This window comes from Cupressus sempervirens, chromosome 7, assembly GCF_028749045.1.
Source record: "Cupressus sempervirens isolate cs-2001-9-10 chromosome 7, ASM2874904v1, whole genome shotgun sequence".
NCBI classification, from domain to species: domain Eukaryota; kingdom Viridiplantae; phylum Streptophyta; class Pinopsida; order Cupressales; family Cupressaceae; genus Cupressus; species Cupressus sempervirens.
Genome location: NC_143124.1, coordinates 136268946 through 136293238, shown reverse-complemented (window position 1 = coordinate 136293238; position 24293 = coordinate 136268946). Strand labels below are relative to the sequence as shown.

Here is a 24293-nt window from a genome sequence, read left to right as displayed (position 1 = left end):
TGCATATTCTTGTATTATGTACTCCTGTTGCCAAGTTGTATAGTGAGTTAATTATCCGGAAGCCCAGTAGATGGCAAGATTACCCCTACCTATTCCGGGTAGGGAGGGCCTTTCTCGTTAGAGATCGTGTGGGGATATGTTGTTGTCCGAGGTTGGGTGGTTAAACCCCTGACAATGTTTCACCTCTCTCAAGATATTGGACATGCGCTAGTTAGAAATAAGCTATGCATTCAATTGTTATCGGAAACAGGTATTATCATTTTTATTTATGAGGAGGTAAGATTAAATTGAGTTAATTTATTATTACCGTTGTTTTACACTTAAATGCAAGATACAGAATCGTGGATTGTCTTTCAATTATATGGTTATCAAATATAAGTATATTTCTAATCTTGAGTTACTATCAAAGATAAGTAATCGGAAGGAAAATAAATTCGAAGCCCTAATTGTTTGTGTGACAGCTGGAATTTTTAATGATACAGTGGTATTGGAAGCCCTAATTGAAATCCGTGGTATCGAAAGCCCTAGTTGAATCCGCGGTCGCGGAAGTCCTAAATTGAATCCGTGGTATTGGAAGCCCTAAGTGAGATAGCGGTATCAGAAGCCCTATGGTAAATGATGCTCTAATTTGATACAATAGCATGTGATGCCCTAATTTAAAATAATAGAAGTATTTAATTATAATTATCATTTGATTTTAAGATAGCGGTTTTTAAATGATAGTTGTCAAGTGAAATTGTTATAGTGTATTTGTGGACTAACCTGGGTGGTTGCAGAAGCATCCCTAGATTGAATTTGATCTCAGTTTTTTGAAGTATGTAGATTTCAATTTCTGTAATAATTTCATTTGATGATATTTCAAGTTTTTACGCTAACAAATTTTAGTGGTAAATCTTATTCACATGAACTTGAATGATATAACTATCTTCTTATGAAATGAAGTAATAACTGTATTCTTTGAGTATGATAGATTGTTAATTTAGAGCTGGGAAATCGGGATGTTACATGTACGACCTAATCTCCTGCACCATTTGTATGGTACTACATCATATGCCCAAATTGGAGTCCATACACCCATTACCTCTATCATATGTCGTGATTCTCCATACCATACAAATGACTTATTTCCAAACCTATGACCTTGTTGCTCCATACTGTATGGACATCTATCATCGTACGAGATAACCCCCTCCACCACCATATGGACTATTTTGTCTAGCCACACAACCTTCTATAGAAAACCCTGTACGAAGTTGGAAGTAGTAGACGACTCTGCTACAACATTGTGGGTCTTGTAGTGCTTGGTTCTAGTAGGGTACATCACAGTGGTATTATAGCTGGTGATCTTGCTAGTCTGCTAGGTATTGAGATCAAATCATGGAATCAAGTAATGGTTTTAGTGAAAGGTTGAGAGATTTAAGAAGTCAACAAAAGCTCGACAAACAGACAATAGGAAACAGTTAACCTCTTAGCGGGCACAAGGTCGTTGATGAAGACTTCCACTCCGTGAGTTAAGTGTTAGGAATTGCAAACACCCACTTTTGATGTGTCGCCAAAGCAAATCAAGCATGATTGGATTTTGGGTGGATGGGAGGACATATTTGTGAAGGATTATATAGAATTGAGAATAAAGTATCTGTCCTCTTAGCACAATATACTCTTCAACAATGGTCTAAAGCAAGAGATTGATAAGTGGCTATAGGATGAAGTCATACATGCACAAGAGGATATGGATAGGCAAAAGACTCTAATTGCCCCTTTAGATGGACAACAACAAGTGTCTCTAGACAACCAAAAGATTGAAGAAATCATGAATGAAAAAAGTAAGGTTGACGATGGAGAAATCGTTGAGGTCAAGGAACAAGACAAAATGGCAGATCTGAAACAAGATGACAACCAAGCCAATGTTGAAGTGGAATTTCAGAATATTGTCAGTGTGTGTAACAAGAGAATGGTTGCAACTCTACAGTAGAGAATGGATAATAATCTGGAGTTGCATCATGGTAATTATGAACCTGAAAGTGTAGATGTTAACATGACTCATGTTGAGGAATAATTGCTACCATTGATTGATTTTGGAGATTATATTCTGGTGACATTCGAGGCATGCATAACATAAATATTTTCATATGAGGAACTTCATCACAATTACAGCAAGGCCTACCTAAGCTATGATCATGATGGAAAGAAGGGCTACATCGAATTAATTCAAGTTTGGCATCTTTGGAATTTCAATGACTACGAACACAACAATTTTTATATCAGTGGTCTAGTGGAAGTTTGATAACATTGTGATGCAATCAAGGTTTGATGCCATTCCACCTGTGCATTTGATTTGGGATCTTGGAGCTGATGGCCTTTTCATTTGATAATGGATTGCTTGAGGGCAAGCAATCTTTGGGAGGTGAGGATTTGTGATGTCCTTGATTTTAATGTAATAGTTAATTAATTAACTCGTCCTAAAAATAAAATAAAATAATAAAGGACATTTAATTGATTAATATGGGGCTCAAATTAATAAAATAATGAAATAATTAAATATTGTTGGCATGTACTAGTAAATTTCTAGGTACTTCTCAGAGGCCTTTATAAGGAGATGATTGGGCATTGTATTCATCATGGATTTGATTTGATTTTGCTTTGTATTTCCGAAAACTTAAGGCTAAGGAAGACACGTGTAGTTTCAGAGGGTTAAGTACTTTAGCGCTATGCTATTTTGCTATTGTATGTACTGTGCTGATATCTCATTATGTGCGCTAGATTTGCTAATTGTCGTCATTTGGTGATTACTTGTATCTGTTTGAATCTTGTCTGATGTATATAATTTGTAATCAAGTTCTATCATCATTTGGAAATTAATGTATTTGCGTCGTGGAAGTTTGGTGACAATCTCTGGAATTCTATTATGTGTGGATCTTCTAGATTGTGTTATGGTGAATATCTCTGTTGGCAAATGTTGTTTATATTTGGCATCCAATTAATATCTTAGTGAGCATTGGAGACATTGCCTGATCACCATATCCTACACTTGAGGTGTTGGTATCAAGTCCCCATTGTACGCTGTTAGGTTCCCCCCACTTTGGCCATGCAACCCCATCTCCTGCGCCATTCGTACGGTACTACATTGTACACCCAAATTGGAGTCTGTACACCTATTACCTCAGTGATACATCATGATTCTCCATACTGTACAAACCATTTATTTCCAACTGTACAACCTTGCTGCTTCATACCATACAGACATCTATCACCATACGAGACAGCCCCCTCCACCACAGTACGGACTATTCTTTCTAGCCGCACAACCTTCTGCGGAAAACCTTGTACGAAGTTGGAAGTAGCAGACGACTTTACTACTGGGTTGTGGGTCTTGTGGTGCTTGGTTCTAGCACGGTACATCACAAAAAGGCTTACTAAAAATTTGAAACCTGCCAAAAATAGCAATCCTGTCCAAAGATAACCCTTTTTGAGTAACTAGAAAATATTTTTGGGTGATGCAAGATTGCTCTTACACCCCGGATGCTCCTGCAATCAAAATCATTCACTTGGCAGTGATGAACAATTCACCAAAACATGATACGCTTTTATCTGGTTTATAGTGCCATAATCAAGTATATGTATCATAAAAAGAATAAATTTTAGTGCATGAGAAATGCTGGATACAAAAAGATGACAAAATCTTTGATCCCAAATAATTAAGTGAATTATATGGTTACTCCAGAGTAAGGTGAATGATTAATTGCTAAAGGAAAATGTATTCTGTTGTAAAATAAAAGAAAACAAATGCCTTTAACTGCATGGTAATGGAGCAGTTCGAGAAAGAATTGATGCATGAACAGAAGGGGCCAACATTCCAAAATGTGGAAATCAAGATGAGGGCTTATTGTTAAAACTTAAGATAGAGTAATAGATTTGGACAAATTCAGGAAAACAAAGTAAGTGATGATTCTGTTGTTCTTTGGTGAATAGTCTGCATTAGAAATTGAGTGGTAAAATTTAGATTGAAGCCTTCACTTAAGAAGGGAAATGATAGCAACAAAACATTTCTGCTTGTTTGGAAATAATAGGCATACCACATGGAAGATGGAAATCTTGAATCAAAATATCGTATGTATGACTTCACAATGTAAGGAAAATGGTTTGTAAGATGTAAACAATATCTATTATTGATTAGCATATATCCATCGCCATAGATGATTTGAAATTTCTTATTTCACAGTGGAGTAATTTAGAAGGGAGTGCAGTACATTTGCGTCGTGAAAATAAATGGATTTGAATTTACAAATACTATGTATGTTTTTCTTGTAAAATATTGCCTGACATTTGCTGTGACCTCAAGAGACTTCCAAGGAAGTTTCATGTGGCAGTTATATCTTATTTGATGGATTTGTAAAAGACACTATTTTTTATTCTGATTCCACCAATAGAATTCCATGGTCTAACGAGTGTTCTTTCCTGTGGGGTCCTTCCTTTATTTGACCATCTTTACCTTTTTATGATTCCTTACTTCATGTTTCAGTAGTGTTTTGCTTGAATATGAATAAATTACTTTCAATTTTAACTTTTCAGGTTATATTCAGCAATGAGTTCAAAAATTCATTTACCAAGTTAAAGGGTTCAGAAATGCGGTACAGAATAATCTATAAAATTCGGAGATTGGCTGAGGGTTGGCGACAAAGAAGGAAACATGCTTGTTCGGCTCAGGAAAACCTTATAAATGAATATGCAACATCTGGTTTATATTTAGTTTGGACAACTGATATTGAACGAGGAGAGGGAGTATTCCAAATATTAAAAATATGGAATCTTCTTACCGTTGATAAAGTTCCTAACCTAAGACAACGCTTGGACAATATTTTCAGAACATATACTCCAGAGTACATTGCACGGTGCAAAGAAAAGCTTTTAGATAAGTATGCTCAAATTTCTTATTAATTTCTGGTTTATCAAAGGCCCTCATTGAATTGTGTATCCATTTCTTGTTAATTTTTTTAAGGATGGTTTCCACTGAGGAAATAAAGTTGGGTGGTGAATGGTGGTTAATGTGATAATGCTTATAAATAAATCATATTTCTAGTATAGAATCCTAAATAAAACTAAAATAATGAGTGAATGGCTGCAGCACGTCTTTATTACCATAACAAAAGACAAACTAATATGGAGTTGTTGATCATAGTTGGCATATTTACCTGGATTTGCATATCTGAATGCAAGCTTCTTGCAGGGATGGAAAAACAGTACGACCAAGGCGATGGAATGATGATCCTGGGTTTCTTTGGCATAGGTCTCTACAACAACCAGGAATGGTTGAATCTCTTCATTGTGAAGATTATGATAAGGAAACTGTTATATTGGAGCATGCCAAAGTTGAAGAAAGCTTATTACTGATGAAGTTCTATTCGCTGTCTTCTGATATTGCAAATCAATTGTTAACAGCCAAAGATGGATCAGAGATTGACCTTCCATTTGAGGTCAGTGAAGAAGAATCACAAATAATCAGGTTTCCAAGAAGTTCGTTCATTCTTGGACGCTCTGGTACAGGGAAGACAACTGTACTTACAACCAGACTTCTTCAGAAGGAACAACAATTGAGTATTGCTACTCATGGTTTCTCACAGGAGAATCAGAGTCAAGTAGAAAGTAAATTTGGGAAGAAAGATTTGCAACAAGAATGTCTTGATTCACCAAAGCTTCGCCAAATGTTTGTCACTGTTAGTCCAAAGCTTTGTTTGGCAATAAGAAATCACATTAGTCGCGTTGACAGGTAGGTTAGCTTTTTTTCATTTACAAGTTATACAAATTTACATTCTATCTTAAACATAGTGATTAATTTTTTAATAATGTGTAAATTTTTAAATGGCTAGTTATAAATGTGTGAAACCATTTCTTTCAGTTATGTCATTCAAGAAAGTTTATAAATGGTCTCTAATATTTTCTTCTTTTTGGCTTCACCTTTGACATTTGGGTCTAATGTTGTAAGAACGGATTTCAATACGTCATGCACAGTAGGTTCCAGCTCGCTTCAAAAATGTAATTACTTATGATCTTTTCTTCCTCTGAAAGTTGTGTCTCTTGCATTGTTCAGAAAATCCTCAATATATTTAACACGATGTAAAGATGAATAAAGTATCTAAGGACATGCAAGTTTGCTAGAGGATAATTTGGCTCTCATTAGTGCTGAATATAATTCACTTTGCATTCTGGACAACCCTTAAGGTGCATGAAAAGTTAATTTTTTGGGGCAACATGCCTTAAAATTGGCATCCAAGAAATGAAAGAAATAAAGAAATGTATTAATATCCATGAACAACCAAACTAAATCAACAAGACTTAAAAAGTATGAGTGAGCATAGAATTGGGAGACAAAATGAAATCCAGCATTCGAACATGTATCGAGTTTTCTTAGCTGCATTAGGGTATGGCACAAACGAATTGGGTTCTCTATGGGCATGTGCTCGCATGAGCATAGTGAACTGAGGGCATACCTTGGGTGCAACAAGGCATCCCCTTGGGCGAATCCACAGGGAATAGGCAAAATAAAGAGCCCAATGACTTTAAAAAACATACTTTTTACTTTGTTTTGGATTGAAACTCTAATGCGCCACTTACACTATCATTTTGACCTAGACAAAGCACATATTTCTCTCCACTCTATATTTTTTCATATTGACAAGTGCGAAAGGAAGGAAGATAATTAATCAACCAACTTAAGCATTTATCTATCCTATTCTGTAGTTTTGAACAAATTATTTTAACTTTTAAGTTATGGATTCATTTTTGTTTTTGAAAAAGAACTTTAAGAAAAAAGAAACAAGCTCCACTATTTGTTATAATGTTTTCAAAGGAAGAACAATGTGTAGCAAAATAATTAAGAAATCCAACCCAGACTTATTTCAGACTCCAAGAAAGTATTCAGCTTTATTCAAACTTCAACAATTACAAAACAGACATAATTATTAATAAAGTTCATATATACAACGTCATATGCATAGACGGGTCTCTATCATGTCATGACACTGTCCATTAAGCACATTAGTAACAATCACATGCCCTTAAAATCACCTTTGAGCTTTTTTCAGCTCTATACGAAACCCTTTCTGCTATTCTCAGACTTAATATACTCAAAGCAGACCTGCATGACACTCTCCTAGGTGGAGGCAGCTTGCTGGACATGATTTCAGTGTGCTGCAATCCTGTCCAAACAAGTACGATGCCCTCCAAGTTGTTTCCCAATCAGTATGGTACCATTTATTTGTCACAAAAGCACAGCCACACTGAATGCAGGCTTTAGCAGAGACATCCAGATAGTAGAAACAGGTAAGGCAGTCCTCGGAAATACTATTATCTTAAACTCTATCAGTAGACCAGATTTATCATTTGGCTGTCCATTCCCTACTTAGAAAATCAAATCATTCCTAGCAATATCAAACTCTTCTTGGCAATATCGACTTGACCAATAAGGAAGTAGAAATCAATATGATTTACTTGAAGCTCAAGTGGATGCCAAGACTTTATCTTTCAAAAACATCAAGACCAATAGCATAGAGGGATTTTGTCCTTGAAGCCCTAGAGAGAATATCTATAAACTTTCATGAATTTCTTCAAATATCCAAGCGCGCTAAAGAATGCGCCCTTCACTTTATTTTATAACAACTTCTCAAAGATTCCTCAATCGATCTCTCAATGTGGGAAATATGACTTTTACCTTAAAATATCATTTCTAACGTAAGTGAATAAATTGTTCTTTTAATAATAAAGTGACTTATAATAAAATTTAGTATAATTTAATAGTCACTTTATTAATAAACTATTTAATCTTTAGGCATTAAAACAAATTATCAATCGGATTTGGAAAACCAAGTGTGATAGCTCAGTGGAAAGGTCTTGACTAGATGCTCCAAATCCAATATTGAAATTCCAAAATTACTAAAGCCACTTACTATAAATGCTAAGTATTTGGAAACCCTGCTGAAAAAACTCCGAGTAGCCTAAAATTGGAATTGCCTAGGCTAAATCTGTCTCTAATCCCTATAAAGTCCTGGTTAGCCCACAAGACCAAGTCCTGGTTAGGCTGAGATTTTCCCTTCAAGTGGAAGGGTTTTCCCAGGACAAATTCTTGTGTTTTTATGTATTGATTATTCTCTCATTATTGTTGTTTATCTCTAATATCTAGACTAAAACTCAACAAAGTTTACTAGGGTATTTGGCATTCCGTGGACTACATGGAAAAAGATTGACAAAATGGTGAAAAAAACAATTAAGGAAGAGAAAGGACTTTTAAACTTGGTTTTCAGAGACTTGACAAAAAGAAAATAGACTCAATGGCCAATGCTACTAGGAGCTATGGGCTGAAGAAGTCTTTTGTTGCAGCTGGCAAATGGAGGTGTCTGATGGATGTCGTCAAGAGCCGATTCACAGGCTCTAGACGAGCCTTGAACATTACATTACCTTAGATTGTCTTGATGAATGACATTGTGTAGAACTGAGCATCCTTACTTTCTAATAAAATTGAAGAATTCATGATGTTGCAACATAATATATTTTACATGCTGCATTATGCCATTAGGTTCTTTCTTGTGGCCACTTGCACATAGATAACCCTTGACAAACTGGAGGTGAAGCCATAAGTGTTAGGATTCGCCATGGACAGATTTGAGACATTTTAGCTTTTTACCAGTCTCCTTTTCAACCAAGCATTTCCATTTCTTAAAAGTTTGAAATACATCAGATTTGTGTGTAAGGAAATAAACCCATACGTTTCTAGATGCATCATCAACAAATGTAACATAATAATGAGAGCCACCAAGGGAAGATACTTGAGCTCGTCCCCAAACATATGTATATACAAGCTCTAGTTTCTCATCTTCCTTTTCCTTCCTTCTCTTCACAAAACTCACTCTCTTTTGTTTTCCATAAACACAACTTTCATAGAAGTCCATATTCACACGTTTTAGACTAGGTAAAACTCTCTTTCAATGAAGTAATTTGATACGTTTCTCACTCATGTGCCCAAGTCTTTTGTGTCATAGCGTTGTTTCAAAATCTCCAACATCTATTTGTTCTCTTTGCTCAACTGCAATAACTTTTTTTGAACATTCATTTTTCTCGGAAACAATTGAAGAAGAAGGAACATTATGAGCTGTAGAAAGATATAGGGTGCCTACTTTCACACCTTTGCTACTACTAAGGAACCTTTTGAAACCTTCCAATTTTTATCATTAAATGTAACTGTGCAGCCCTCATCACCCAGTTGCCCTGCTGAAATTAAATTCCTACTCAACCTTGGAGCATGTCTTACTTTTTGTAGTAGCCAATGATTCCCATTTTGCAACTTAATTATAATTCTGCCTTTTCCAACAATCTGACAGGGTTGATTATCTCCCAAATAAACAAGGTCAAAATCCCCTTGGACATAATCAATAAAATAACCTCTATGGGATGTAGCATGAAATGAAGCCCTTGAATCTAAAACCCATGAATCATCAATATTTTCTAAGGAAAGAAGCAAAGCATCCTCTTCGGATATATTACTTATCAGATTCGCCTCCTTGTTTGCATCTTGTTTTTCTCCTTCATTGTTCTTTCAGGTCCAACAATCTTTCTTCTTGTGCCCTGTTTTTCCACAGTACCAACAATTTTTCGGTCCTCTAGATTGAGACCTCTTTCCCTTCGATTTTCTTCTTGATTTGCCATGATTTCCATAATTACTTCCTCTCTCGGTCATTCTGCCTCTGCTTTGTGCGTTTAATTGACTTTTTGATGTAGATCCACCTGAGCTTTTCCTATGAGTTTCCTTGCTCAAAATAACACCAATCACATCATCAAATTTTAGGGTATTAGATCCGAAAACATAATTACTCACAACAATTACGAAGTCATTCCAACTTTTAGGCAAAGAACACAAAATCATGAGAGCCCTAATTTCTTCATCAAAATTAGTATCTACATAAGATAACTGAGTATTAAACTCATTTAAATGATTTGTAATAGATCTACCTTCTGCCATCTTCATATTAAATAAACGCTTCATGAGAAATACCTTTTTTGAAGCAGAGGGCTTTTCATACAACTTCGCTAGGGTTTACATCAACTCTTCTGTTGTCTTTGCTTTTGAAATATTGAATGTCATTGATTGTGCCAGACATAATCGAATACTTCCAAGTGCCTTGCAATCTAGAATATCCTAGTCCTCATCTGCCAGAGTGGTCGGTTTCTTGGATATCCCTTCCAATGGCTGCCATAAATCCTAATGTTAAAGATAGTCCTCCATTTGCATTTTTCATACTAAAATTTCTGCCCACTTTCTTCTCAACCTTCAGCTTACCCTCAGATGCCATCGCACCCACTCAACTGTGAAACCTTCCTGTAGAGGATAGCTAAAATAATGATGATGCCACTTGTTAGGATTCACCACAAACAGAAATAACAATTACATGCAAATATAACCATTATCAAAAAATAATACATTGCCCATAAGAGAACACAATACACAAAGATTTAACGTGATTCACCTAATCCCTAGGCTATGTCCACCTATAGCGAGACCAATAGTCTTATTATCGAGTGATTATTACATAATTACAATCCCTAATCCCTTATAGCTCAATACTGTTGTAAGAAGCTACAATCTCATCATACATTATGAAATCCCTAACCTTAAGCCATTTTATACAAAGTTTTTTGCTGCTTACAACATTAGGGCTAGAACAAGCCGACCAATAGAAAAATAATATTTGATGCCTTTTACAATAGCAGATCCATTTTTTGCTTCAAGGGCACCTAGGGCTTTGCCCCAATACCGCGCAGGGGCGCTGCACCTTGAACCCATCTTTGGGGGCACTGCCCACAAACACCCGTGGTCAAATCTAGGGGGAAATGTGCCGAAGAAACTGGGGAAAAAATTAACCTCCAAGTCTGATTAGGCTCCACGTTATAACAATCTCCCACTTGGAGACTGATCAGACTCCACAACAATATCAACACGATCATGTGGAGCCTACAAACTCGCCTATTCTATATTGTTGACACTTGGACATGGGTGTTTTGGAAGTTGAGACAGAATAGGAAGAGCTAGGTGGTGGTATTAGAGGTTGGGTCTAAGGAGGACAATGAGGACAGCGGTCAGGAGGAGTTGAGTGACACTTTAGGAGCGAGTGAGATAGCTTTTAGATGGTTGGCCGAGATAGTCATTTGCTAAGAGGGGGAAAATACTTGCAAACTGAATTTTATTGATTTGAAGCAGGTTTGAGGCAGAATTGAAGTAGATTTGAGGTGGTTTTTGGAGAAAAATCAGATTCCTAGGTAGGTTTTCTGATTTTGCTTCTATGTTTTTGTAAAATATTGTTTTTTTGTTGCATCTAGATGAATAAAGAATCTTTCCTAAGTAGTTAAACATGACTTTGAGTCATTGGAACAAGACTTAACACTTGCTTTGCTCAATCTTTCCCTATTTTTTTGAAGAATATCAAGTTTTAAGATTACCTACATCTAGCATGGACAAATAGACAAAACTTGAGGTAGACATACCGAGTGAGGAGGCACAATCGTGCCTAGTGTAGACTTCTAGCAGACCCTCAAGTTCTACCTCTTCCTTAGTTTTTACTAGAGTTGACAAGAGGAAGATGTAATTGTAATTATGTGTTTACTTTTAGTTTTACATAAACTATTTGCTATTTTGCTTCCAGCTATCAACATTCCTCACTAGGATGCGATTTTGTACTCACTTTGTGTTTATATAGATCTAGACTCAGCTTGTTTATTGTGTGTTCTCATTTATTGACTCATTGGATGCATCTTCTCATTGAATTTTGTTAAAAATACCTTTCTAATAAAATTAAAGCAATTTTTAAAGTTCCCAACGGTAATGAAGCCCGAGGGAAAATGCCGAATGGAAAGTACCTGATGACAATGTACCTGAGGTCAAATACCTGAGGGCAAGTACCCAATGCCTGTGGGCAAGTTACTGAGGGAAACGTACCTGAGGTAAAATACTTGATGGCCCCAAAGGAAAATACCCTAGGGTAATGTGCTCGAGTGAAAGTCTGCTTTACAATTTTATAAAATTCCAATTCAACCTAGCATATCTGAAACAAGGTCCCAATAGTGTTTTTATAGCATCCCAGGAGAGACCTCCCACTTTATGCAAACCAATGTGGGATAAATAGAAATACTTATTTTTAAATATTTCAGTATCCAAATATCTCTAATAAAGAGGAACTTTTAATGTTATAATAACTTCCTTTTTAAACTTAAGGCCATATCAATGAAGTTAAATAATTTAAATTAACTTTATAACTTTATTTATAAATATATTAAAAATCTTTGTAATGTCCCCTTTCTAGCATTCATAGCATGATGTTGCTGTTAGTCTATTTCCCTATGGCCCTTTAGGCTAAGTAAGTCATTGAAAGAACTTTGAGGCCAATCGACGTAGGCTGCTTCAATCACTAGTCATTTTGAGGTGTATATTGGCAGTTTTGGGCATGCTTATTGTTTATAGTAAGTCATTCTGGCATCTGGCAATGGCATGTTGATAGTAATTGTTAAAAATCAACAAGAAGATTTATTTATCATTGATATGATCTTTCGTGCATTAATAAAGTTATTCTATAAAGTGAAATTTAGAAATTTAACTTTTTAATGCATAGTCTATAGTTTGTGGGAAATATTTAAGTAAAAGATTTCCCCGTTATTCCATAATACATTGGAGACATTAAAAAAGTGTTTGGAGACAAAAGTTGAAGGAACATCATGCTGCATGAGATGGGAAAATATTAAAGTAAAAACAATTGCTATAAACAGTTGCGAGAAAATAGGAACAGAAAAACAAAAAGTCCTGAAATAATAGGAAAGGGCTAAAAGGTGATTTTATTTATCTCACATCGACAAGGTGAGTGACTGAGCTCTTAGAATGTGCTATAAAGGGATTCAAGAGCTCGCTCTCAACATGGTTGGATAATATATGAAAATTGGTGAATTTGTGGAGATTTTGTCGTGCGCTTGGAGGATAAAATCCCTCTATGCTGACATTCTTCTTGCTGTTGTAACACACAATCGGGAGGATTGGAGTTCGAATTTGGAAAGTAAAATCATATTGCTATTTCTTATTGTGTTGAGATTGGAGTTACCAGGCAAGAAATCTATTTTGGAGATAATCGACAACTTTCATATGAATGTCTTCTTGAGATTCAAGCTAGTAGTGGAGTCTGAAGTGGTTTACAAGTGTTTGCTGCTGTTACACAAACCGTTTTTGCTGGCTGTATCAATCTATGTATTGTTGCGCATTTGTGAGCTGTCCAAAGGATAGGGTAAGATGTATCTGCCTTGAACTACTTTCTAGGAAGGCATATATACCTGAAAACACTTTCAACATTGTTGAACTAGACTGGAGACTACATCTAGGCAGCTGTACAGGTCTGAAACAACTTTGTAGGAGCCCTACAAGGTCACAAGTTGATGAAAAAAGGGAGCAACACTCATTACCAACAGCATTGCAGAGTGTATGTATTTGATTCTAACTATATCGTCCCAGCATGTAGCTGGATAAATCAGATGTGGTATGCAAACACATTGGACTGATTGTATTTTGATTGGTAACATTAATAGAATGAGCTGCTATTAGTATATTTTAGACTTGTTGGACGAGGCTAGCATTCAAACTCTCTGTTGTTAATGCTTTCCGAGAACAATAGGTTCAGAATAGACATTATTTATATTTGAGTTTAGTAACTGTAATGGTGGCTTATGTTTGCATTCTCAAGTATTTGTAAATGTGATGTACATCTCTGAACTAAAGCTCAAGAAAGAAACAAACTCAGACATCTGAGTTAACGGCTTGCAAGCAAACTATTTGACAAAATTAGAATAAGGAAAGCAAAAAAAAAATTAGTTAAGTGATTTAGTGAAGTCAGATTATGCTAAAACTTGGCAGACATCACTTGTTCGAACTGTTCAAAACACCTCTGAGATGGATGATTCAAAACATTTGAAGGCTCCTTTCTACATCAAATCTGGAAGTGGTGATGCTACTGTATGTCAGAATACCTTAATAAACCTCCTGTAGAAATTGTAAATACCCATGAACCTAAAATAATCAAAAGATTATTTTGTGTATTGAATAATCAATGAATAATTACAACGAGCTTACAAACTCATTATACAAAACGGCTATACAGAAATTAGAAACTATCAGAAAATAGAAACTATCTACATGTGATAGATAGAGCATTATTAGAAATATTCTAATACCCTCCCATAATGCTTAATCTATCAATAACACCAATAGCCTCACTGAATTTTACAAATTTATTAGAACCGAGAGACTTGGTGAAGATATCAGCAAACTACTCTAAGGTGGGAACATACAACAACTGAATGGATTTGTCTTCAGCGAGCTGACGAATGTAATGACAATGTGTTTCGACATGCTTGGTTTGTTCATGGAAGACCGGATTCTTTGCCAATTTGAGTACTCCTTGATTATCATAGATATAGGAGTTGGACCTGATTGAGGAACATGCATATCTACAAGCATCTGCCAAAGGCAAATTGCCTCACAAGCTGCCTTAACTGTTTCTTGATACTCTGCTTCTGTCGTAGACAGGGCCACTGCCTGTTGCTTCTTACTAGTTCATGTCACAACAGCAGATCCTAAATTAAACACATATCCGGGGGTAGATTTAGAATCATCAATAGAGCTGGCCCAATCTGAATCTGTGTAGCCACATGGTGTAGAATCAGACTTCTGAGTGTATAGAAGATCATAATCAAGAGTACCATTCACATAGCGCAGGACACACTTTGCTGCTGTCCAATGATCAATCTTGGGTGCTGTTATAAAGTGGGAGACATAGCTTACAGAAAAACTAATGTCAAGTTTGTTGTCTAAACAAGGATTCATCTACAACAAGTGAATCAGATTGAGTGGATAATTTAAGCCTGGGTTCAATAGGAGTGAGAGCAGGTTTGCAGTCTTGCATTCTGAACCTGTCCAGAAGACTTCTAGCATACTTGGACTGAGAAAAAAGATACTATGTTCATTCTGCCAAACCTCAATTCCGAGACAATAGTGCAAGAGTCCCAAATCTATCATATCAAAAGTCCTGCACAAATCCTGTTTGATTTCCGTGATCAAATGTGCTGAACTTCCAGTGATGATCAAATCATCTACATAAACAAGTATAAACAAGACATCATCATCTACATGTTTGATATATAGGTTTGAATCTGATGGACTCTTTTGAAAACCATGGTCGGTTAAATATTTATCAATTTTCGCGTACCAAGCCCAAGGAGCTTGTTTCAAACCATAGAGAGCTTTGACAAGTTTACAGACTTTGTGTTCCTGACCAGCAACCTTAAATCCAAAAGGTTGTGTCATGTAGTCTTATTCCTATAAGTCACCATTCAAAAAAGCACTCTTGACATCTATCTGATGAACTTTCCAACCGAACTGAGCTGCTAGAGCAAGAACAAGCCATATGGTACTCATTTTAGTTGTAGGAGAAAAAGTCTCCTCATTGTCAATACCTTCCCTTTGTGAGAATCCTCAAGCAACAAGACGAGCCTTATACTTGTCTAAGGTGCCATCAACGTTATATTTGACCTTGTATACCCATTTGCAGCTAACGGGCTTCTTCCCTGCAAGAAGATCATAAAGAACCCAAGATTGATTTTTCTGAATGCTCTGAAGTTCAGCTTCCATAGCCTGTTCCCATTTAGGAATACCTTTAGCCTCAAAATAAGTCTGGGGCTCATAAACACTATGAATATTAGCCATAAGAGCAAAATTAACTGTTTGTTTGCGCTTATTTTGAGAAACTCTACCTTTAATGAGCTCATCATCTCATAGATCCCTAATAGTTTTAAACCACCATTTGGGTCGGAGAGTAGAAGAGCTGACCTCTGGAGGAGCTGGAAGAGGTTCAAGAGCAACAACGGGAGGAGGATCATTCTTGTTACACGATTCAAGAAGAGTTGACAGATTAACGGATTTCCGAATGATTGATTGATTAACGGAGGAACAAATGTGTTCCTTATAAAGAATTACAAGGACGTTGTTTTTAAAAGAAACAACGTAGATTGAAGACGGAATTAGAAACAAAATTGTAGACAGGATAGGAAACATTTCTATCTAGACTAAAGGACGAAAGAGATAGGATAGGAAACATTCCTATCTAGACTGAAAGACAGACTAAAGACAAGTAGTTGACTATTATAGAAAGTATAAGATATTATCTTAATACCTCTCTTAATGGTCAACATACAGACGTTAGAACATTCTATGATAACTGAGACCCTCCCTGGATCTACAGAATGCTGAAACCAAGAAGCTTTGCCAGAAGAGTGTTATGACTCAAAACAAATTGCAATTACAAAACTTCATTTTTGTGGAAAAATGGTAAAACCTAGAATCTCACGCAACCTTGCGTATTATAGACAACTTGAAATGATTTTTGAGGAGAAAATCAACAAACCCAGAAAAACAGAAACAGATTCAGAAGGCGAAAAATGCAGCTTCACCTTGATCAGGAAGCTCGACAACTTGTGCTATTGGTTGGGAAGCATTATGCCTTGCTTGGGCAGCCAAATGTTTTCGGCACTCAAACTTCATATGGCCGAACTTGTGACAGTAATTACACTGCACATTTTGCTTCGTAGAGACATTCAAGGATTGAGGAGAAGGTTGATGCTGGGAAGGCTGAGAAGATTGATGGTTACTAATGTTTGGTTGAAAGGATTTTGCAGCAATTGCCTGCTCTGAGGAGGCTGTAGAAGCACTGCTGCCAAATTGTTGTTTCCAATGATCCTGCTGCAGAAGTTTGGTGCATAATTATGGAAACTTCAGATCAACATTAGTTGATGTAATGTTGAGTGTTTCTATGAAATGCTCATAGGATGATGGTAGACTTTTCAAAATGATGACTACCATATCCTCTTCCTCCATTTTTCGACCAATAGCTTCGAGCTGATCGCGGATGTCCTTAATCTTTGTTAGATGCTCTTGTAAGGACATATGTTCATCCATCATAATGGAGAACAACTGATTCTTTAGAAAGAATGCCCGACTTTTGTCAGATGTTTCATGCAGCTCCTTCAGATATTTCCAGATTTCTGCAGCTGACTTGCCGGAAGGAATCTGTGGTAGCTGATCATTGATAATAGAGAGCTTAAGAAGCATAATAGCCTCTCGATTGTGATCATCAAACTTGTCTTGTTCTGCTTGGTCGGAGGTCGGACGAGTCTTTGGGCCTAGAACAAGCTCATCCAAACGACGATATTCGAAGATTGTCAACAGGCACTGCTTCCAGTGATTATAATTGTGGCCATTGAATCGTAGATTGCCCTCCAACATCAGATTAATCAAAGATGCCATTTGCACAAAGTTCGAGGCAATGTTGAGGCAAACCCACAAAAAAATGACAAGTGCCCAGAAGAGTAGACAAAAAACCTAGAAGGAATCTATAGTCGCAATGTAAATTTGTCGGCTCGAAAATGGAGGCACAAAAAATGAGGTACCCAGAAAATTTTGATGAAGACCCAGATGAAGTCTCGAGAAACCCACCAAGAATCTGCAAACAAAATTTTTTTGGAGGTCAAAACCTAGGGTTTCGAGCAAAACCCTGGTCGGCCGTTTTGAAGATTGAATAAGCAGAGAAAATATTGATTTCCTGTGAAAAATTGGAGTTTTCTTTTCAGAAAAGGGACTGACGAACTGATAGGGCAGCAAAGATGAGGGTTTTGATACAAAAAATGGTGTTACAAACATGTTTTTTTGTTGCAGATATAGGGAAAAATGTCTGCAAAACACAGCTCACGATTTTCTAGTAAAAAACGAGCAAGATATAAAATACGCAAGCAATAATGGACACGCGAAAAATTAGAGGTTGCAGATAAGTGCGAACAGACAAGCGAAAATGAAGACCAATCACAGTCACGAGCAGAATACCAGGCGTGGGCAGAAATGAAGACCAGTCACAATCATGAGCAGAATACCAGGCGCGGGCAGAAATGAAGACTAGGTGCGTGTGTAAACAGAATGCCAAGTATGGGCAGGAATGAAGACAAGTCACGATAATAAAAGGATCGTGATTAGAACCCTAGACGTAGGCGTGAGCAGATAAAAACTACACAGGCATGAGCAGATAAAAACGACTTTCATTTTGTATGGATGCGATTTGCAAATTCATAAACCCTAGCTAAAACTCAGATGTGCACAAATAAATTTCTCAAAGAAGTAAAAATCCTGGATGCGCTATAGAGAAATCCTTAAAAATAATTTCAAACAAAAATTGGCACATAATTTCGAAAGAAATTATAAATTTTTCGAAAAATTCGTTATAATGGCTTTGCTACCATGTTACAAGATTCAAGAAGAGTTGACAGATTAACGGATTTCTGGATGATTGATTGACTAAGAGAGGAACAAATGTGTTCCTTATAAAGAATTACAAGGACGTTGTTTCTAAAAGAAACAACGTAGACTGAAGACAGAATTAGAAACAAAACTGAAGACAGGATAGGAAACATTCCTATCTAGACTGAAGGACGAAAGAGACAGGATAGGAAACATTCCTATCTAGATTGAAAGACGGACTAAAGACAAGTAGTTGACTATTATAGAAAATATAAGATATTATCTTAATAATTCTTAGGAACCTCAACAGGATCAACATCAGGTGTCCTAGGGCAGGTATTATCTGTATCATTCTGCCCATCAGATGGTGCTAAAGGAAGGGGAGCACTGTGAGGCTGTTCCTCAAAACATTGCTCAAGAGAGGACAAAAATGGTCCTTGTGTTTCATCAAAAATAACATCACGACTAAAGATAAGATGATCAGTGTCGATATCTATCAATCTGTATGCCTTATGGTTGTCACTATACCTTGTCATCATGAGTCTTTGAGTCTTGGAATCTAATTTGGAACGTTTAGCATTAGGAATCTAGACATAGGCAAGAGAGCCAAAAACCTTCAGGTCGTTGATATTGGGCTTACGACCAGACCACAATTTTTTGGGAGTTTTGTTCTTGACAACCTGAGTAGGAGAACGATTCAAAGGGTAAACAACAGTAAACACTGCTTCTGCCCAATATTTATTAGGAACACTCCTGTGTTGTAACATAGAACGAGCCATCTCAATAATTGTACGATTGTGACACTCAACAACACTGTTTTGCTGAGGAGTGTAAGGTGTGGTGAATTGGCGCTTGATCCCATGTTCAACACAAAAAGCAGAGAATGCATGAGAACAAAATTCCCCCACATTATCTGTTCTAAGAGATATGATACTGCAACTAGACTCGTTTTCAACCAACAACTTAAAATTCTGAAATGTGCTAAGTGCATCTGATTTTTGTTTTAAGAAAGTCCACCTACATTTTTCTACTAAAATCATCAACAATAAGCAAAACATATTTGCAAGCAGTAAATGAAGATGTATTCATAGGACCACAAATATTAGCATGAAGTAATTGAAGTACCTGAGATGCATGCCAAGAATCTCCATCTTTGAAGGGAGTCCGATGTTGTTTGCCAGCTTGACAGGTGTCACATACTCCAAGATGTTGCGGCTGAATCAAAGGTAGTCTAGAAATAAGTTCCTCCTGGGATAGCTGAGAGAGATACTGGATGTTGAAATGTCCATATCTCTGATGCCACAAAGTGCTGAGAGATAAATCACGAGCTGCCATAGCTATTTCAGGAGAATCACCAGTGTCAGTAAGCCGATATAGACCATGATCCTCTAGACCAATAGCAACAGTAAGATGAGTCTCTCGATAAAAAACGAAGCATTTGTGGGCACTGAACACCACATCCAACTGAGGAGAATTTCTCATGATCCGACTCACAGAGAGAAGATTGAGTGCCATACCAGGAACATAGCAGACATTGAGAAAGATGAGTTGACACCCACCAGACTGTATCTGAACATTTCCTCTACCAATAATTTTAAACTCCTCTCCTCCGCCAAACACAATTGAATTGCTGTATGGATAGAAATCCGTAAACTAGTCACGCCGATGAGAGAAATGACGTGAAGCACTGGAGTCAATATACCAAGCAGAAGATTGAGCTGAATTGGAAGGGCTTTTAGCCATAAAAGCGTAGAACACATACTCCTTTGTCTCAGAATGCTCAGCAACATTGGCTTGTTCATTGGACCTTCCCAGCTTCTTCTGTTCGGAAGCGAGTCGCTGACGACAATCTTTCTTCATGTTGCCATACTTACGGCAGTAATGACACTGAACACTCTTCTGCTGAAAATTGCCTAAGGATTGATGGGAACTACCTTGTGGAGATGACTAAGATGGCTGAAACTTAGTTGTAAAGGCTTGTTCTGATGAGGGTGAGGAAGTACGGCTGCCAAATTGCTGCTTCTAGCGATCTTGCTTTAGGAGTTTGGTGCACAACTCTGAGAATTTCAAATCAACATTAGTTGAGGTAATGTTGAGAGTCTCTATGAAATGCTCATAACATGTTGGCAAGCTTTTCAGGGTAATAACTACCATATCCTCTTCCTCCATTGTCCGATCGATGGCTTCAAGCTGATCACAAATGTCCTTAATCTCCGTGAGATGTTCCTGTAAGGACATATGTTCATCCATCATAATGGAAAACAACTGATTCTTTAGAAAGAATGCTTGACTCTTGTCGGATGTTTCATGTAGCTCCTTTAAATATTTTCAGATGTTTGCAGTGGACTTGCCAGAGGGAATTTGAGGTAGCTGATCATCTGTGATAGAGAGCTTGAGAAGCATAGCAACTTTGGGATTCTAATCATCAAACTTATCTTGATTTGTTGTAACGGAGGTCCCACTGGGTGTGCCAGTGGGGGCAGGACGAGTTTCTATGCCTAGAAGAAGTGCATCTAAACGACGATACCTGAAGATGGTTAACATGCGTTGCTTCTAGTGGTTGTAATTATTGCCATTAAATCGTTGATTGTTTTCCAGCATCAGTTTGGTCAAGGATGCCATTTGCACGAAGTTCAAGGCAATGATTAAGCTGACTCGAAAAAAACTGACGAGTACGTAGAAGAGTAGACGAAAAACCCAGAAGGAATTTGCAGTCACAATGCAAATCTACCGACCCGAAATTTGAGGCATAGAAAACAAGGTACCTAGAAAATTCTGACAAAGATCCAGACGAGGTCTCAAAAAGCCCACCCCAAATATGAAATCAAAAAAATTTTCGGACCTCGAAAATTAGGATTTCTAAGCCAAAACTTAGTTGGTGGCTTGGAAGGTGAAAGACAACAGAGAAAATGTCGATTGTTTGAAAAAAAACAAATCTGTTTCCTAGATCACGACTTCAGGTTGAGATGATGCTATATATAGAGTTTGACCTCCGAACGATGGTAGGAGTAGTTGTTTTGTAAAACACAGAGCCGTGAGTCGGAAGGAAGCTGTGAGTTTAAATACCAGAGCCGTCTATAACTGAGCTATGGATCTCCCAAAAATGGATGCCAAGCACAAAAACTGTCGCAGAGCAAAGGTAAATACCAATCACGAGCCCAAAACCAGAGATAAGCCACGATTTTTCGCCAAAGAAAAACTTGCGATTTTCAATACCAAAAAAACGTGAGTTCCTCAGCCACAAACGTGAGTTTCAAAACATGGTAGTAGAAAAAAAATTGCTAGTTGTAGATGGAATCGTCCACGATTTCCCTCAATTTGCAAACCTTGCAAGTGAAAAAACTGGAAAAAAATCTTCCCACAATTTTCAGAAAAGATACCTGGCCATATTTTGAAAAATTTGAGCAAATAATTTCAAATGAAATTATAAATTAAAAAAATTCAAGTATTGGCTCTGATACCATAAAATAATCGAAAGATTATTTTGTGTATTGAATAATCAATGAATAATTACAACGAACTTACAAGCTCATATATACAAAACAGATATACAAAAATTAGAAACTATCAGAAAATAGAAACTATCTACATGTGATAGATAGAGCATTATTAGAAATATTCTAATAGAACCTCTCAAGCCGAGTGAGATTTGTATGAATTGGCCATTCCACAATGGCTTTAATCTTTTTCCAGATCCACTCACTCCATTTGTAATAATGATATGGCCAAGGTATAAAAACTCTATCCTAAAGGGAATCACTCTTTAAAATGCTCAAGATCTCCTCTTGATGCTACAAATGCTCCTCTCAGGTTCTGCTGAAAATTAGAATATCATCAGAGAAGATCAACATGAATTTTTGTAACTATTTTTTAAACATTTGATTGATGCAACTCTAGAATTATTGAAGATGATGGTAAATCAATATTGAAATATACTGAATATAAATTCACAGGTCTGAATTTGAAATAGTGGTATTCAATCCCCGAAAAGGAAGAAGATTTATTGATTTCAATTTCTCCTTATGTGGATTGGATCTACATTAAGTATTCTTGGAAGAGGCGCATCCCATGAAAGGAGTGGAGACATGTCCGTTCATGGCATGTCTCATGAATGTGCCTTTTCATATCAAATTAGACATCCAATCTCTAATTGGAATTTATTACTTAACACAAATGCTTATTAAGTTCAATTTGATTTGACCTTGCACAAATAAATGAATATCCAATCTGAAAATGATCACTGATAATAATGCTCGATCGGGATCCTATACGAAACATGAAATAGCAATAATCTGTGAGTAATAATCTCTAAATGTAGATCAATAATATACTTGGGACATATGGCATTTTAATCAGTTATATGAATGATAATTGATTTCTATAATGTAAAGTTTCTACAAAATTCTGTTATGAATCAGACTTAGATTGTACCTTCTTGATGCTTGCTGCAGATGATCTTTAATTACAGTCTTGAGTGAACGGAGAAATATAATTATGGAAATGCTTTTATTTTTTGCAAGCCGTCTTAGGGCAGTATTGATCAAGGAGTAGACTTGTTATTCTTTTGTGTCCTTAAACTTCAACCACACCCTAACAAATATAGAAATCAAGGGGCATAAGGACATGTCCCTTCCAAAGTCGGCTTGGAATGCTCTTTCAAAACTGGCAGTTTTCCAAGGAAAATATTAGTTTAATGACTAAACTTACCAAACAGATTAGTTAGTTAAAAACCAAGTTATCCAAGAGAGACGCTAATACCTATCAAGAAGAGAAGACAAGTATATAGACCTTAGAAGGGATCTTATGCAAGAATAGACCAGTACGATGTGTAATCAGACCAGTATGATTTAAAGTTACAGAATTAGCACTCCCTCTTAACTTGATAATCATACTAAGAGATATCATATCTAGCAACATCAATTAAGATGAACAAGCATAGATTGATACTCTGTATAATCTAAATCTTCTTAGCATGTGGTATCATTGAACACATGATACTAAGTCATACTTCATCTTGTGATATGACTTATCACTTATATTAGTAATGGCAGTATTGCATGGAATGCAACACACATGATAAAATCCGAAGAATGACTAAATTCTTAATTTATCCAAGTTGTGATTCATAGGTACTGGTGGTCCTATATCACAACATGATCCTGAGTTTAAGATATACTAGATCACAGTATAAAATCTGGAGAACAATTATATTCTTCATTTATCCAATTTGTGAATCATAGACATAGAAATGTCTATATCACAATGTGATCTTGAACTCATCTAGATCTTACAGTAGATCTCTACTATTCAGCACACTATCTAAGAAATTGTCATTTCTCATAATGTCTTTTATAACAGTGTTCATTATCTTAGAGATCGTCACCTCTTAAATAATGAATACAAATGGTGGACCCCCATAACAGTTAATGGGTTAACAATAAAATTATTTTATTAATAATTTAAAGAATACAAAATGTTTCATAATTCAATTCAACCATACCAAGTCTTTTCTTGAAGTGATCTATCTTCACTTGAGAGAGAGGTTTGGTGAGAATATCTGCTATTTGATTTGCAGTACAAATGTATTCTAATTTTACAGTATTATTGTCTACCACATCTCTAACATAATGGTAAGGAATTTCAATATGCTTGGACCTGTCATAAAAAACTGGATTCACAAAAGCTTGATGGAACTCAAATTATCACAATGAATAATTGTAAGACAAATGGCTTGACAAAATAATCCCACAAGTAACTTTCTAAGCCAAACTGCTTCCCGAGAGGCATTGCTGCTGCAATGTATTCAACTTTTGTGGAACTTTGTGCTATTGATGACTGCTTTTTGTATATCCATGATATCATCACTGATCCTAAATTGAAACAACATCCTGAAGTACTTTTCCTATCCTTAACACTTCCACCCCAAATTGAGTCTGTA

General features: G+C 36.4%; 1 protein-coding gene across 2 annotated transcripts in view; it reads left to right on the top strand.

The window, feature by feature from the left end:
* LOC149545880 (uncharacterized) overlaps positions 1 to 24293 on the top strand; it is a 179910-nt gene that overhangs the window by 46036 nt on the left and 109581 nt on the right. For both annotated transcript variants that reach the window (XM_089790865.1, XM_089790866.1), the window contains exons 7-8: positions 4570 to 4913; positions 5225 to 5764. In XM_089790865.1, coding sequence (XP_089646991.1) covers positions 4570 to 4913; positions 5225 to 5764 — 884 coding nt within the window. The remainder of the gene's footprint in view (positions 1 to 4569; positions 4914 to 5224; positions 5765 to 24293) is intronic.